This window comes from Marmota monax, unplaced genomic scaffold (assembly GCF_021218885.2).
Source record: "Marmota monax isolate L192 unplaced genomic scaffold, Marmota_monax_Labrador192_F-V1.1 WCK01_AAM20220418_F8-fsc00020, whole genome shotgun sequence".
Classification (NCBI taxonomy): domain Eukaryota; kingdom Metazoa; phylum Chordata; class Mammalia; order Rodentia; family Sciuridae; genus Marmota; species Marmota monax.
In genome coordinates, this window is record NW_026692912.1 from 19315200 (window position 1) to 19332150 (window position 16951).

General features: G+C 52.6%; 1 protein-coding gene across 6 annotated transcripts in view; it reads left to right on the forward strand.

Annotated features, from left to right (window-relative positions):
• The window catches only part of Mvb12b (multivesicular body subunit 12B), a 165941-nt gene that overhangs the window by 98394 nt on the left and 50596 nt on the right, over nucleotides 1–16951 (forward strand). For 4 of the 6 annotated variants that reach the window (XM_058581766.1, XM_058581767.1, XM_058581769.1 and 1 more), the window contains one exon: nucleotides 805–990. The exons of the other annotated variants lie outside the window; for them this stretch is intronic. In XM_058581766.1, coding sequence (XP_058437749.1) covers nucleotides 805–990 — 186 coding nt within the window. The remainder of the gene's footprint in view (nucleotides 1–804; nucleotides 991–16951) is intronic. 6 annotated transcript variants of the gene reach the window in all.

Consider the following 16951-nt stretch of genomic DNA (forward strand, 5'->3'; position numbering starts at 1 on the left):
TCAACCCAGCCTTGAAACTGACAGCGTCACCTTGGCAGGAGCCTCATCATTCCTGGTCCCCCTCCTCGCCTCCACCGGGAGGGGCAGTTTACCAGGCTTGTTTCAGGTGTGGGCGTCCTTATGCCCTGGGCAGTGTAGGCCACTTGCCAAGAGCCCAGGAAACCACACTTGCCTCTGATTGTCCGGGGCCACCAGTCGGTGTTTGTGTATAAGGGGAAGTGGTAAATCGGTGCCACTTACCCGCGCACGCCCTTAATGGTGAGTGACGTTTTGAACGCGGGAACATGGCATTCATTCATGTACCATAATGAATCGGTTATTTAAAAGGTAATCTTTTTTCTAAAAATTGCAACTTCAGGTTACTAAACAGATGAAATAGAACAATGGCATAATTCTTGTCAGTATTAGTTTCTCTCGTTATGATCACTCCCTAATAGGTTTGGAAGTATAAGCAAAAGCCAGTTGTTCCATTTCCGGGCTGCGCTCCTGCTGGGAAGGGGAGGACAGGGGTGTTCTCAGCCCCCGCCCTGGCTCCACGCCAGGAGCCAGGCTCTCCCGGGGAGAAGGCGCGTGTTTGTCTAAGTGCAGCTTCTCCAGGGAGTTCTTTTATGCTGTGGCTATTTCGCCAGAGTCGACAGGGAGCAGAACAAGTGTGGAAAGATGACCTATTTTGTAGAAAAGCTGAATATGTCCCCAGATGTTTAGTGGCAGAGTGGCGTGTAACAGGCCCAGGAAATCCAGCAGGCAGGGCTGGTCGCAGTGCATGCAAGGACAGCCATCAAACAGATGACTTTTCGCCTGCAGCCTCTCCTCTCTTTCCAGTGCAGTGTTGGGCTGCACCCACCTTCCCCGCATCCTCTGATGGCTTTCCCAGCTGTTGGCGTTTCTGCAGCAAAGAGCCGGGAGTGAAATCTCTGGTTTGGCAAGACCGTTGCTGCCTGCCTCTGGACCGCTGCTTCCTCGCCCTGCGGTTGATGAGGTGTTGTCCGGGTGCGTTTCAGCTGTTAGTGTAGCAATACCAAGGTAACTGCCTCAAGACACAGGGGAAGCCATTCAGAAACTTCCTGTTCCATTTATGAGAGTGGCAGTCAATGGGATTTTATCTTCCAGAGGCAGTTAGGGCCCCAGCCCACGTCAGGGGCAGCTCAGACTGCCTCCGAGGCTGCAGGCCTCCAAATTGCTCTGCCAGGGCCCAGGGCTGCTTTGTAGTGATGCTGCCAGAAATACCCCGCAGGACCCACCGGCTCCACACGGCCTGCAAGCTCAGCACTGGACAACCAGGGCACGACTGGGAAGCCTGCCCACCCAGCCCCTGGCAGCCGGCCTGTGCATGGTTCTGGCTAGAACCCCCTCTCCCCACCTCAAAGAGTGTCTGGTGCCAAGTGGCACATCTCCATTTGGTATTGCAAAGTTGGGGTTTGCAACAGTTTATTCCAAAACAGTTCCGGCAGAGTGTGCCCCAGGTCCTAGCCCCTGCCCGGCGCTGGCGCCTTCATGGCTGGAGTCTCGCTGCTGATGAAGTGAATCGTCAAGCGCTTCTTCCAGAGCGACCCTGGCACATGTTCACTGCACACTGCAGGCCCCAAGCCCTTGCTGCAACCTCTGGGACACCGTGTTCCTCCTGAGAACCTCTGGTTAGTGCTCCCTAGTTTGTGGTCCCGTCCTAGGGAAAGTAGATCTCAAAACAATGGAATTAGAAATTTGAAAAGCAGTCCATATTTAACACGCAGGGATGGGCTTTTACTTTTAGTTATTGTCTCAGTGGTGTGCCTGTTAATGAACTCATTTTCCTGGACCTTGTGCTGAGACAGGCCTCCTGCGCCATACCTGCGAGGCAGAGCCACTGCTCTGGGCTGCTGGAGGTACCGGCAGACCTGACACGCAGCTCTGTCCCTGGCACACGAGGCGCCCGTAAAATGTGTGTGGAAGAAAGGAGTTAACCTAGCATCTGCCTTGCCAGGAACACCCTCCAGGACCCCGGGGCAGGTGATCACCCTGATTGGCCTCCTCAACCCCCAGAGCCTGGGGCCACACCCTTCCTTCCAGAAGCAGCCCCTTCTGTCTCCGAGACCCTTGCTCCTCAAGCTCCTCTGTCTCCTGCGCGTTCACAGCCACTCAGCAGCTTGGGGCACTCTGTGTTCCATCAGCCAAGTTTGTCAGCTGGTCTCCACAGTGGAGCAGATGTTTCTCTTGTCCACAGAAGAGGGGAGGGACTTGCATGGGCCCAGTGCTGGAATCCTGAGACGCCCATGTCCCTTGCCCTGCCAATTCGTTCCCCAGTCAGAATGGCCACGGAGGAGACCTTTGGTCCTCACTCTTCCTCTTCTATGAGTCTCTTCTAGAAAATGCTTACAGATATGCAGACAGATTTATCCCGAGGATGAGCACGACTGTCTTTGAAAACCACAGCTCCAAAAGTGGGATGGAGGCAGGTGCTGAAGCATAAGTGCCAGCCAGTGGCCTTCACTTCTCCACTGTCCGGAGGGGGACGGCTTAGTTGGAAAGGTGAGGGGGAGCGGCAGCGACTAGTTAGTGTGTTCAAGTGATTTCATGTGAAATGTGCACATCTGAAGGTCTTAGAGGCCCACACCCAGGATGGTGGGGTTTGCCCGACTCTCCAGTCCTGTCTTCTTCCCCAGCTTTCTGGCCATTTCCCGTTTTTCTGTAATAGCGTGTGTCGCTGTTGTAATAAGACACAGGCCTGGCGTTAATGTGGCGTCTTCTCGGTAAACCCCAGGGGCCCCTAAAGATCACCCAGGTTTTTCCGAGCGCCCACAAGCTGCCTGGCTGGCACTGTGCTTTCAGGGCTTACTGGAAATCGCTTCCAGACCACAGATCAATAACTTTCTTGTCCTGCCTTGAGAATATAATTTCGCTTGTCTTCCTGTCCCCTGAGCCCTGCTCAGCGAGGCTCCTCCACGCTCCCTGGCTCCTACTTTCACCCTCACATCCCACTGGCCAGCAGCTGGTGGAGCCATCACCCCAACTCTGTTCTTGAGTCCAGGTCAGTTCCCACGTCACCGCTCGTTGGTTTGGAGGTGGCCTTCATAGAGAAGGAGCTGGGAGGGAAGTGGCAGCTGCAGGCTTGGTTCAGGCTATCCCTTTGTGTTCAGTGGCAGCCAGCCTCAGCCTGAGGCCACCTCCCTCTCACAGCCTTCCCTGGATCTGCACGTTTGTAAATAGTCCAGAAAAGGGGAATCGTGTTTAGTGGTGCGTGAAAATGACACAAAATCCAGATCAAGTTCTTTTGGCGCCCAGCCGTACCTGGTTGTCTCTTGTGCCCCCACGCCACTGGGGCAGAGACCACATGGCCCCCAAACTCAGGCCCCGTCTGCAGCACCTGCCTGACGGGGGTCCCCTTGCTCTTTTTCCCTATCTGAACTCCTCTGGGAAAGCACCTGTGTTCCCCCTTCTCCCTTTGGGTGAGTGGTGGCTTGTGCTTCCCAGGCTCCTGTGCTGTCCCTCTCCGGTGGCCCTGTGGTCCTGGGGGTTCAGACGTGCCTGAGGTCTGCCTCTGGGGGCCCTCCACAGCGCTTCTGTCCAGCCTGCCCCCAGACGTCCTCCTCAGTCTCTTCCCGCTCGCCGTTGTCCTCTAAGAGCATCTCCCCCTCCTGAAGCCTCCCGTCTTAGTCCCCGTGCCCAGCCTCCCTTGCTCCCCCGGACAGTGCACCTTCGCTCGTCTCTGTTTCACCTGGTCCTGAAGGATCTGCAGTAGCCCCTCAGACACAGAGCAGAGCGGGAAGGGACGCTAGACACGAGAGTCACTGGCAGCGGGACAGAAGCAGGCGCAGCTGTGCCAGGACTCAGGATTTGGTCCTGAGCCGGAAGCCTTGTCCCTTCCGAGTGGTCCCAGGCTCAGTGCCGAAGACCACTCGGAGCCCGGGCAAGGCCTCTGCCGCCAGCTGTGTCTGTTATTTTCAGACAGATGCTCCTCAGCTCCGCCCTTGCTGCACCACGCTCCCTGTGAGCGGTGACCCTGTAGATGCCTCTTAACCCAGTTCCCGCATCGCCTGGCACTGTCCGTGGGGAGGGTCCTGTCAAGTGCCAGGCAGCATTCCAACATGGCCCAGTGGCAGTGACCGTGAGTTTGGCAAAGACAGACTGTGTCTCGGGGGGCACTCAGGCTGAAGTGACCCTAAGTGACCCTAGGGTGTCCAAAAGTTGAGTAAAGGGCTGTGAGGGGACCAGAGGCCTCGGGATGCGGGAGGGACGGGTGTTGCACCCACACCTGCCAAGCATCTGGCCACTTCCTGAGGCTGGGCAGGCGAGGAGGCTCCGCATGCCCCTCCCAACCCAGGCATGCCTCCCTCCCCTGGGTCCCTGGCAGGCTTTGCTCAGGCGTGAGACACCAGAGGCCGGGAAGCCACACACGCCACCCTCCGTCATTGCCGCTGTTGTAGACCGCCGGTTTCTCTCCAAGGGTGGAGGTTTTCCTAACCACAAAAAACTTACATTTCTCCCTTTTGAAAAAAAAGTGGCATGGTGGTGTAAGACAGGAAAATCAAGCAGATGCCACTAAAACCGGCGTGCAGTGAAACCCAGGCTCCCAGACCCCCTCGCACCCAGGACGCAGTGGGGTGCAGACCACCAAGGCCCAGGGGTGCTGGACCAGCCAGGGCGCTGCTCTGAGCAGTTGGGAGGCTGTGGGGCTCCTCGTGTGCCACCAGCGTGCCACTTGAGAATGCCCAGGTGCCAGGACGAGCACCACACAGGGCCGTCCGGGCGCTCGGGGCTAGTGGGCCAGGACCCACAGCGCTCGTCTTTTTCTCTTTGCTAGAGAAGCCCCTTATCACCCCACAGCCGTTCCCCTTAAAATCCAGCCCCCTTTCAAGACCTTTGACACCAGGAAGGTGTGAGTGTGGTCAGGCGGCGGCCAGCATCCCTCTCGTCGGGGCCGAGGAGGATTTGATCTGCAGAGCCAAGGACAAGTCGTGCAGCTCTGACGTCGGACGGGAGGGCACGAGGCAATTAAAAGTAATTAATGATTTCTGAGAATCAGCCTCCTGCATGCAGTTTTAATCTAGTCATCATTTAAATTGGAAGATGGACATTTAATTTTCAGCATTGTGAAATTTGTGATTTATATATTTCATCCCATTGGATAAAACTCCTTTCCCTAGCTCTTCATCTCCCGATGCAGCAGATCTGAGCTCCTTACGGTGGGATCTGAAAACCCACCTACTGCAGACCCCACGGTGCAGACGCGATTCCTTTCACATGTGGTTACTTGAGACCTGTCTCTAGATGAGGGGACAATCTAAAATAAACATCAACCTTTCACGACTGAGGAGCCCTGTGGGGTGGGGACTGGGGGCTAGAAGATGCCCCCACCTGTGAGGGGTACAGCCACAGCCCTGGACGTTCACCATCTCGTGCTGCAAGATTCGCACTGGGTTCCGAGCATGCCCGCTGCAGGCCTTCTCTTCCCGTGGGGTGGGCGTCAGCTCGAGCAAGGAAAAGGGCCGCTGCGTCCTGTGGCGGTGCCTGAGTGACGGCTGCCTCTGCATTCGCGGGTCTCCGTGGCCTTTGTCTCTGGTGACGTGTTCTTGTGGCCTGCTGTGGCTTTGGATTCCAGGCCTCTGCTTCCCTTTTCTTCCTTCACTGGGATTTCTCAGAGCCGCCTGGGGTAGGTTGTGGGCAGGGGGATGCTCCAGAGGGTGACGAAGGTCCCAGCAAGGGACATCGGCTTGGCAGAGCCACAGATAGTCACATATGGGGAAATTCCTGAACGAGTGAAAAATACTCCTGATCGTGGTGCTTACATCGAGGGAGCCAAGTCACCGCAGAGGCTGATAAATCTCCATCATCACCTGTAACAGCCGCTGCTTCCCTGTCCATCCATCTGTCCCGGCCTGACTGACAACGAGACCGCGTATAAAGGGAAATACAATGAGGACAGAAGAAACGCGTGGGAGTGGGGGGCTCGGTCGCAGGCACGCCTGTGCGTCCTGATGTAGAGGTGCGACTGACAGGTGGCCAGGTTTGCTCTGCACACAGCCATGTGTGCGCTGTCAGGCGCACGCACGCTGCCTTGTTTCGATTGATGAATTGCCTGCTTTCTTGATTAAACCTTCCGTCACTTAAGAAACAAAAAGCCTGTGTTTAGATGGCAGAGTGGGACATGTCAAAAAAATCTGTCTCCTTTACCTTTGTGCAGATGTTGGGCACAGACTGTAACATGTATTATTAAAATGAATGTGGCATTTACTGTGCATTATTCCTTTCCTGGGAGAAAGGACTGTAAATTATATGCTAATAATAAGCTTTAACCCTTTCGAAATGCAAAAGATTTAAGAGTGCAAATATTCATGTAGGCCCGGCTAATTGGATGTGCTTTTATACATCCTCTGCGGTGGCGGTGTCACCGGAGTTAATGAATGGCACTTGCGGGCAGACGCGCGGGGCACTCAGGAGCCCTCGCCTCAGAGGGTTGCTTCTTCCAGTGCCTCTGCTGGGATGTCACAGGGAAAGGCCCAAAAGCCCTGCACAGAGCTCTGGCCGCCCCCACAGCGAGTCCTGTGGAGCCACCAGTGTCCCCCTCTCCGCCCTCCGGTGTTTCTGCCCAGGCCAGGCCACGCACTTCCCTGGCTCTCCTCCTTCACCAGGTTTTCCCAGCCTACGTCCAGGCACCGGGGGACAGAGCTGCCTCTCAAAGCTCAGCCTGGCTTTTGCTCCTCAGGTCAAAGCTTCATGACCCCACGCCCCGGCCCATGACCTGCCTGGCGATGTCTGTGACCTGTGACCCTTCCCCTGCGTCCCACGGAGCCATCTCACCTTTGTGTCTGCACATCTGTGCCAGGCACTGCAGTGGCCCCCCCAAGGCCTCTGTCCCCATCTGTGAAGGCCAGAACTTGGACTGCCCTCCACAGGCCCTCTGATTCCCCTGGGGCCGCTGCTCTTCCTGGTCCACCACTCTGCTGGTGCTGGGGGACCTCCCCTGTGAGCACATGGAGCCAGGCGAGACCCCACTGAGAGAGGACAGAGGCAGCCTTCCGTCCCTTTGAAGGGAGGAGGATGTAAATAAACAAGGGCCAGAAGAAAGCAAGGCTCTTCATTCTCCACCCATTCCTCAGACCCTGAGAACGGCTGAGTGCCAGGCTGTGTGCCTCTGAGCTAAACAGAAGCCTGTTGAAAGGGCTGTCATGTGACTGCTGGGATACGGGGGTCAGAAGCACAGATTCCAGTCTTGGCCCTGACACATACTGATCATCATCCAGAGCTGCTGCGAGTAGCTGCCAGGATTGTGCACTGCACAACACATGTGAATGGCAGTCCCTGGAGCCATGTATTTGCTACCTTGGACAAGCCCTGTATTGGGCCAGCTCATATTCTTCTTTATACCTGTAACAGAACGCAGTAACTACCTGCTGCTCCCCTGCATTGTTGCGAGGACCGGGGTGTGTGAGAACATTCTGTAAGCCAGGGTGCTGCAGTGGTGTCACTTCCCTCCGCATTCACCTCCCCTGCAGGGGTGCAGTCCGCAGAGCGACCCAAAGATTGGTTGAGAATGATCACTCGGGCTCCCTGGCTCGCGCCCAGCAAGGTCGCCTTCTTAGCCTCGTGCTTCCTTATATAATTTTGATATATAAGATGCCTTCTCTGAGCACTCAGGGAAAATTTCTTCCTCAGTCCAGAGAAACTTGCAATAAAAGGCTCTCTGGCGTGGCTCGGCGCGCACCCCTGGCAGCCAAGACGGTCTGTCACGCATCATCACTTAGGAGTGGGCTATTTTCAGTGGCAAGCAGCCCACGAGCCCTTTCTCGGGGAGGTGATGGCACGGCCACTCAGGAGGGAGAGGCCAGCCTCGGTAGCCGCCTCCACTCTGTGGGGGCCGGGGCTGCTGCAGGTTTCCTCTCTGCTCCCCCCGTGCACAGAGGGGAGAGCAAGACTTTCCAGTTTCGTCATCGTGAAAAATAAAAATGTTATTAGGTGGCAGATACTTCAGTGCCCTGTGCCTCCTCCTCTGTTTGGCTCCTGAGTGTGGTGCGGCGCAGACAGCCCGGGTTCATGGGCCTCAGCCCTGCTTCAGCCTGGGCCGGTGCCAGGGCCTGGGTGCGCAGCAGGAGCCAGGTTAGCTGGTCGGGAGAAGTGAGCGAAGTCAGGCACAGGGCCCTGCCTGTCGGGGTCTCCACTCTCACGTCCCCTCAGTCACACTGCAGTGACAACACCAGCTGTCATAGCCACAGCAGTCCAGCTAGCACTGACTGAGGACGCCCTGTGTGGGTCTGCCATGTCCAGGCTCCAGGCCGCAGGCCTCCCAGCTGAAGGTGGCCAGACGTGGCCCTAAACCGCGAGCTGCTGGGGAAGGAAGCGCTCTCGGACACCTTCCCCCTGGGTGTTCATCTTCCCGTCTGGTTCTCAGCAGGAACATGCCCAGTTCCCCCTCACGGTTCCCTTCCGCGTAGGTGGCACAATCAGACCTGGGGAAAGCGCTGAGGACACAGGAGGGCGCTTGGTCCTGCTCTTCATCTGCCTCCACACTTCTTCTGAGGTCTGCTGTGGAGGGAGGAAGTGGTGGGCTTACCAGACACCCCTACCCGGGGCAGCTTGTGTCCACTCAGCCCGTTTCTTTGTCTCTTTCTCACAATAATAAACTAGGGGCTGCAAGGGGGGAAATGGTACAATTAAGGCAACTTCTTTCATTTGAGCACATTGAGGGAACTGAAGTTGCTTTTGCTTTATTAAAATGGATCACATTAATTGGATAAATTTATTTACTAATGCCCAGCTGCCCCCCACCCCTGCCGTGTATGTGCTGGATACACACGTCCACACGTCTTGTCATTAGTCCCAACATGTCCCGAGTGAGAAGACCCTTTGAAGGTGGGAAGAAGGTCCTGAGAGGCTGCAGACGCCCATGTTGCAGCGCAGGGTGGAGCCATGCACCGTCTTGGTCCCCAGACCCTAACTCCAGACCACCCAGCCCACACCATGCCGAAAATGGGGAAGGACACAGGCCTACTGGCCATGTTGGGTCTCAAGGTTATTTGAAGTCTCAGGTGGCCCAGGACCATTGTCTCTGGGATCTCTTTGGAGTGAGGCCAGGGCACTGGGCTGACGAGGACCCCAGGTGTGGAGTCATCACGGATGGCAGGCGGGGCGCACGGGCCTCTGGCCTCGGTGACCTCAGGCAGGCAGGAGCCTTTCCATGCCTTGGGCTTCCCGTCTGTGAAGTGACACATGGTGGGTTAGAGCTGTGCCAGGTGCCGCACTACGTGCTAGGGGCATGTCCCCATGTTGGTCACTGTCTGCAGCCCCTCCCCATGCCTTCTCACCAGGAAAGGGGTTCTGCTGGCCCCCATCAGTCCTCGGGGGTAGGCCAGCCCTCCTGTTGCAGACCACTGGGGATCTGGACACCAGATGGCCCCCTTTCCATGGTCTTCTCCAGGCCCTCTAGTGGTGATGAGTGGCCCAAGGCCACCATGTCACTTTCGGAGACTGAACCACTAGTGTTCCTCTCCCCCACTCCAGCTCTCTTGTGCCACACTCCCCTTGAGCAGGGCTCCCATTTGAAGCAATAGCATCCCAGTACCACCTGCCTCCCTGCTGTGAAGCTTCAGCCTCCAGGTCTCCTAAGAGCCAGCCTCTGCTGACACCAAGCCCAGGAATGCTGGAGCCTCCCCGGCCTGTGCACGCCAGCCAGCTCTCAGGAACGGCCCAGCCCATGACGCCCTGCTTCAGCCTCGAGAGTGGAAGCAGGTCCTGAGACCCCAGTTAGCACTTAGTCCCTGAGGGCTCTGCGGTGTGGGGATGTGGGCATTGGCAGGACCTGGGGAGGAGCCGGGTGGCTGCCAGGGGTGGAGATGAGATCCAGAGTCACCCTTAGCTGTCACTCAACGTGAGCACCCCCCTTCCACGTCAGAATAAGTGCGTTTAACATCTGGCAGGACAAAGGAGGTTGGGATCCACTTAGAACAGAGAAGCCACCTCTCCTGCATGGACAGAGTCCCTGAGTCCATCCCCTGACCCTCATTGGTCTTGGTGTCTTGAATACCAGATGCTTTCTTCCCTCTCTTCAGTAATGGTCAATGGCAATCCTAAATCTATTTATGTTTTATTTTAAAAAGAAACTTCAGTTTTCCAGCCTGTAGTTCAAATGGAATTACTTATGCCGAGTCCGGAGAGCATGCTCCTTGGGCTCAGATTTGTCTCACGGTTGTCTGAGAGATGAGTGATGCGGAAGCCCCTCAAGGTGAGACCCCGCCGTAGAGCGCTTTCTCACACCTGAGTTGTTTTATGGCTCGAGTGGTCTCATGATCCCCCGCAAGGCAGCACCCATAACTTTGAATGAGAGGGTACAGCTTGCCTGGTTGGCCCTCAGCACTGCTCCTGGTGACACTCAGAGGCGTCTTTAATTGCTTGTTACCCAGAGGCAATAAATGCACCTGTCTTTCTGTCCTTTGCCTTGCATTTGCCTGAAATATGCCCTTTGCTTGCAAAATGCCCCTTCGCCCCTGTGAGAACGCGCCCTGGTGAAAGAAGCCCCATCTTGGTCAGAGTTCGGGGTTCGATGAGAGAGTGTCAATGAGGATGCTCATTCACTGGCACGTGCCTGGTGCCCAGCCCAGGGCCTGGCATACAGCAGGTGCTCAGTACTGGTGTTGGATAGGTTCTGGGGAGGAGCTGGTCTTGGCCCCGGCCCAGCCCTCTCGTGTGTGCCCGCCCCTGCTGCATGCTGCAGACGGCTTACGGAAGAGTCACTGCACTTCCTCATGTAATTTTGAGTCACATTTTTCTCTTCTGACTTTTGAGGGTGAGAGATATGTGCATGAGTTGCCCAGCACTGCAGGGACACTTCCCGTGCTCCCAGGAAGCACTGACGTCATCTCCCACAAGCACACCTAAGAACACCGTCAGCCAGGGGCAGCCCTCGCTCCAGCAGCTGCCACTGGGAGCTCCCTGGAGGGGACCTTCCACCACGTGCGGCAAAGCCAGCCCTCCCTGCTAATCAGAACTCAGGAACTGCCTGAGGTGTTGGTCTGCAGCAGCTAAAACCGCCTCAGGTTTAAGCCGGCCTCGATTTTCTCTTTCTGTTTTCACCAAATTAGCTCTGGTCTGAGGCTGCTGGTCCTGGTGCTGCTGGGCCCTCTCTGTGACTTTTCTCTGTCCTCTGCCTCTTGTCCTGTTCTCTTGGGTTTACAGTTGCTGCCTTCCCAATCTCTCCCCTCCCCAGACCCTCTGGCAAAAGAAGAATCATATCAACAACAAAAGGTCCGTTTCCTTGCTGCAGAACCGTGCACACCAGGCGAGCGTGTGCTGCCACAGCCCCTCTCCCTGAGCCGGAGCACACTGCCAGGCCAGCAGCCCTCCAAGCTCAAGACCACAGGGCACGCACACTGCGGGTCCTTCCCAAGTGTCTGTGCTCGGGATCGGGAGTAGACTGAGCATCTTCCTCAGATGTCCTGTCTGGTGAGAGCCACCACCACTGTTCAGTGAGAGGCTACCGATGCTGAAAGATTGCTCATTTCTTCAGGCTCCATTTTTTCAAAAAGATATTGTACCTTTTATTTGGACTTAATGAGGACAGACATTTTAATCAGAGGTTAGTCATTTATTTTTGCAAACGATTGTTTTGATTCATCATTTTTGCAGATAATTAAATGGTTCAGTTGGCACAGTGTGTCTACTTTATTAAAACAGGTAATTTTGGGGGGGAAAAGAAATGCTATTTTTTGGATCACTGCACAAGAATTGCTTTTATCTTCATCTTTGAGTATAGTTTCCAGTTGTTTTGCAGAAAGCTCCCCCATGGGCCCTTGGCGTCTGATCTGGCCTGGAGGGGCTTGCCCATCCCTGATTGGGACCTTGGCTGCTCCGCCCTTTGAAAGGCAAGCTGCAGATCAAATTCTGCACTGTTCCCTTTCCAGCTCAGGTCTTAATTGGATCAGGGAAAGAGCCTACAAGTTATGAACTTTGCAGAGCAGCAGTTCTTCTGCTAAAAACAGATTAATTGTAGCCCTCGCTGTGGGAGGAGTTTAGAAGTCAATTACTGCTTGTCCTATTATAATTTACACACCAAGGATTTGGAAAAGTCTGTCACTTAGTGTAAAAATGAAAAGGTTACGTGTACCGTTGGCGTCCACCTCTGACTTCCCATTTGTAACTGCTTCTGCTACACGTGTTTGTGTGTGTGCAACTGGTAGCTGCAGAGCTGTGGGGAGCTACAGCTGCCAGCAAGAGTCCTGGGAAGAATGACCTTTGAGATGTGGTCCTTCAGGTCCATGATGGCTTAAAGTACAGCCCTTTGTCTGGCAGCCTGGCCCACTTGGGTGCCTGCAGAGCCCAAGGAACGCCCCACTTAGGGGGTCATGAGCCAGGAACGGAATGGCCCTTCAGGGGTCAATTTTTTTAAAAACAAATTGCTCACGACATTTGCTTTCTTTGATTTTTCCATGTTTGTGTCCTGAATCCGTTAATCCACTCATTAAAAGGATTTATTTTAGATGGACCAATTAAAACTTTGGAGGCTAATATTTTGCTGAGCAGTGCAGACCTCTGAAAGCACAATTTATAACCTGGCTTCTGCCCTTTTCCGCGGAGCACTGTCTTGGAGCTCTGTAACCTCGGTGCTTGGAGGAGTTCAGAAATTGCCGTTCTTTGTCCTCCGGCTCAGGGCTGAGCGGTGGTGGGGCTGAGCGCTCGAGCCTTCCCGTTGCTGGGAGGTGAACCTGCAGGTCTGGCAAGTCCAGCCAGCCCAGCCCAGGAGCCTCACGCTGTTATTTGTTTGCTTGCAGAAACCCTGTAGTTTAATTTTTTTTAATAGGAAGCTGCTGTGTAGTTTGGATATTTAAACAGTTATTAACCGAATGACAATTAACAGATTGCATAGACAGATTTTCTTTTGAAAACCTCTGAAATTGAGTACAGTTTGCAAAACTATCTCGGCATAGTAATGACAATGAATTTTGATTTCCCGGAACTGATATTAGACTCCTTATTAAACTATGTGCATCTGCTTTTAATTTACTCCAAATAATTGGAAAATGCAATGAAGCTTTCCAATTAAAGCACGGCTTTATGCTGTTTAATAATACCCCCATAATATTATAGCTTATGAAGTGACAGGTGAGTTGGTGTATGAATAAAACATAAAGGCAGCAATAAGGGACAGAAAACCGGAGACAGTTGTGGGGATTTTAAATGCTGGATGTAATTTGCATATATTAATCTCTTCTTTTCAGCCTTATCAGGCGTTCTTCAGTATTTGAAGTTAAAATAGCGTTGACAGGCGGGAGTGCGCGTAGTTTTTTCAAGGATTTATTACTTGTATAATTTCTGATCTTTAATAAGCAGATATGACTGATCCTCCTAGTTCTATAGAAATCGGTTAATTGTTCCAGATGGCGTGTACTGATTATGCAAAATTACTTTTCACACCATTTTTTTTGTGATGGAGTTTGGAGTAAAATTAAATTTTTTATAGCCTTCTTATCATGCTGTTTTACAGTGGTTTTTCCACAGAAGTTGAATTTAATCTACTATATTACATTGACCAGCACAGTTATTCTAATGTAGCATTTTGTGATTTGACAAAGAATAATAGAACACATTGCTCATTGTTCATTACTATGTCCCTAATAAAAAGGAGCTCCTGTGTATAGCACATAGGCTGTTATTTATGAAGAATGCCTAATTCGTACAGTTAAAAATGCAAAATTGTATCATGAAGTAGTTCCTTTTGGGGAGAGAATATCTAGAAAGAGCAAATAGAAATGGGCTTGTCACTACCAATTTTACACGCTAAAGGAGGAGTCACCTTTCAATGACCAGTGTGTTTAAACTGTATTGCTTTCTTCTTTGAAGGAAGAAAGAGACCTGGATAATCTCATTCTATTAAAAGAGGCGTCACGGGTGGACTGGCCTAGATTTACATAATCCCAAAGTCTTTCATAATTGAATAGTATGTAGGAGAGGTGGCTACACTTTGGTATAAAGTACCAGGGAGAAAAGTCTAAAAAACCCAGTGATAATTGGTCTCAAATGTTTTCCAAGTGTCAGTTTATTACCAGGCACCTCGTGCTTGTCAGACCCGAGTCCAGGCTGTGCATGATCCCCGGTGACACTCAGGTAGTCCCATCCTTGTGCAGCCCCTTGGAGCACCTTCTCTGTCCAGTTCAGCCGGCAGTGAGGTCCCGAGTCTTCTGCAGACACAGCGCAAGACTGAGGCCACTGCTTCTGTGCAGGAGTGGATGCAGCTTGGCCCCTTGGAGGGGTGGCCTCCAGAGCAGCAGCTAGGTGGGTGGAGGCAGAAGAGTTCTCTCTTGCATCAAAACTCTGGTTTGGTTGGGGCTGGGGATGCAGCTCAGTGGCAGAGTGCTTGGCTAGCATGCACGAAGCCCTGGCTTTGATCCCTAGCATTGCAAAGAAAAAATATATATACAATTTGGGCATGTAGGTTTGAAATATAGCAGAGAAATATACCGAAAAAAATAACCTTATGTATTTCATCTGAAGTTGGACTTGCTTTCAGGAGACCCCGTGTGTCTGTGCAGTGAGTCTCACCAGGCTCTCACTGGCTCAGGATACACATTCCTGTTTTCCACAAGCAGAGCCTGTATGCAGAGAGCACCTCTCTGCAGCCCAGCTCCTGCTCCCAGTAGCTCCCATCCTGCCCCCAGCATTCTGCAGGCCTCAGGATGCCTCCTTGTTTGAACAGCCTTGAGGAGGATTTGGATCTGGTTAAGGAGTCTAAATCCCCTTGGCCCCAGGAGAGTCAAACTTTTTTTTTTTTTTTTTTTTAAATTCTTCACCAGCAGCACTGACTGCTGTTCATACGGGGGCCCTGGAGTGGAAATAGGACTGATTGACACCTCTGAGGCAGGCTCTGGGGAACAAAGACAAGTAGAAGGTCACAGACCTTACAGCTTGGAGTGCCTGTCGTCCCCGTCCCCTGGGCTGGGGCCCAGTGCAGGGCAGGCTACTTGCTGGCAGGGTGTCAGGCACCCAGATGTGGCTGCTGGCTGAGTTACATGCCCTGCACCATGTTGAGCTGCGTTGCCTTCAGAGTTGTGGTGGAATGCGACTTGTTGCCTGGTCAGATCTGGAGGGGGTTCCGTGGTGAGGCGAGGTGTCCTTGGCTGCCATTGGTACTGGAATGGCTGAGGAGACCATGCTGATGGGCTTGGGGTGCTGCGCCAGCAGAATTCTGCCTTCGCCTCCCTCCGGCCTGCTCCAGAACTCGAAACCTTCCTAATATACTCTTTTGTCAACTCCAAATGTATTTTTGTGAAAAGGAAAACTATGTGAAAAAGAGGATGCATAAATCAGACATGATTAAAAATATTTGTTCTAATGCAGTGATAATTTGGTAGTAATGCTTTCATCAGGGTAGCTTAAGGCTGCATTAAGTGGACAGACTTTATATGGCTTCTCTAATTTTAATCTTCAAAATGCTATCTAATGTCTCATTAAGACTTGCATATAATGTATCTTAAGTACAGTCATTAAATATAGTTTAGGGAGATTTATGTTCAGATATTGCTTAAAGATGTTTTAATAGGCCCATTTGCTCTGATGATATTAATGAGCTCTTAATCCAGATGAAGCTTCTCAAACTAGTGGTAAAGACTCCCAGCCCGAACACAGCAACTCGGAATCAGTACGTGGTTTGGACAAGTGCCCGGAGGTGAGTCCTGGAGTCTGGAGTTTCTGAAAAGGGCTATCCATGATGTGGTCTGCCCACTGACCCCCTCGGACTCCATTCTTCCGCCAGCCCGAGAATGGTGCCCCAAGCTTGCACAGGCCATGTGCTAACTTGGCCAGCCCTTTCCTCTCCAAGGTCATTTGAGGGATGGGATGTCCATGGCAGTGTCACCGGGGGCCACTAGGGGTTAAAGGAGGCTGTTATGGCTCCAGGAGGGAGCATCTGCCAGGTAGGGATGTGCACAGCTCTGCTCACCGAGAGTGGGAAGGTCACCGCGAAGGTCACCTGGGTGTGCTTCCATCCTCCAGGCGTTTGGCGAGGCTGAAATATATGAAATGAAGTACCCATGCTAATTCAAAATCAGAAAGGAAACAAGCCTGCAGGGAGTCTCTGTCCCACACGCACGTGCACAGTGGTTCCCAGGCCCCACTTTTAGATATTTAGCAAAAAAAAAAAAAAATCTCTGAGTTGATATTTCCCTTTCTTTCAGAGAAATATTGAAAAACATATTTTTTGGGTTTCAATTATTTTAAGGGGGGAAGAACCTATGAGTTCAGAGACTTTTCTAATTACTAAATTGGTTTGTTATAAAAAGATAATAGCAAATTTCTTCTCTTCATAATTGGACGTTTCTTCCCTGTAGGCTGATGCCGGCACAGCCCGTGCATGCACAATAAGTTGTGCGTTTGAAAAGCCATAACTAGCTAATAACAGCCACAGTGTCATCAGAGAGTAATGGTGTGCTGATTAGCATAATTAATGACAAATGGTGGTGCAGAATTGGTGGATTGGTTTATCGGATGATGAATGCGGTGAGGCCGGGCTGCGGCTGCCAACTAGGCCTCGCTGGCTGTCAGCCCTTCTGCTCTAGCCGAGGCGGCCCTCATTAGTCACGATGGGAGGTGCCAGTTTGTGTTCTGTTTGGAGCACAGAAAACTTAATAACGCAAACGGATGTGGCTCTCCCTTTCTCCTCTGTATTTACTCACAAAAATCTCTCCTCCCTTGTTCGCACTGTGGCTGGAGCATTAAGACAACTGTTTCAAGGTCTATCCTGCTGTCCTAGAGGGAAGCAAAAAGTGGCGTCTAGAGAGCCTGGGCCAGTGCTCCTGTGACCAGGAGCCTCGCTCCCGCACACACGTCCTTTTATCTGTGTGTCTATAAGGGGAGAGAGTGGAACTCGAGAAGCTATACATTCTGTCCCCAAATAAGACTTGCACATTTATCTTGGACTTGATTAATCAGACCTAATTTGCATTCGCAAATGAGACTGATAAAAATGGATTTACCTTTTAACCTTTAGAGGAGG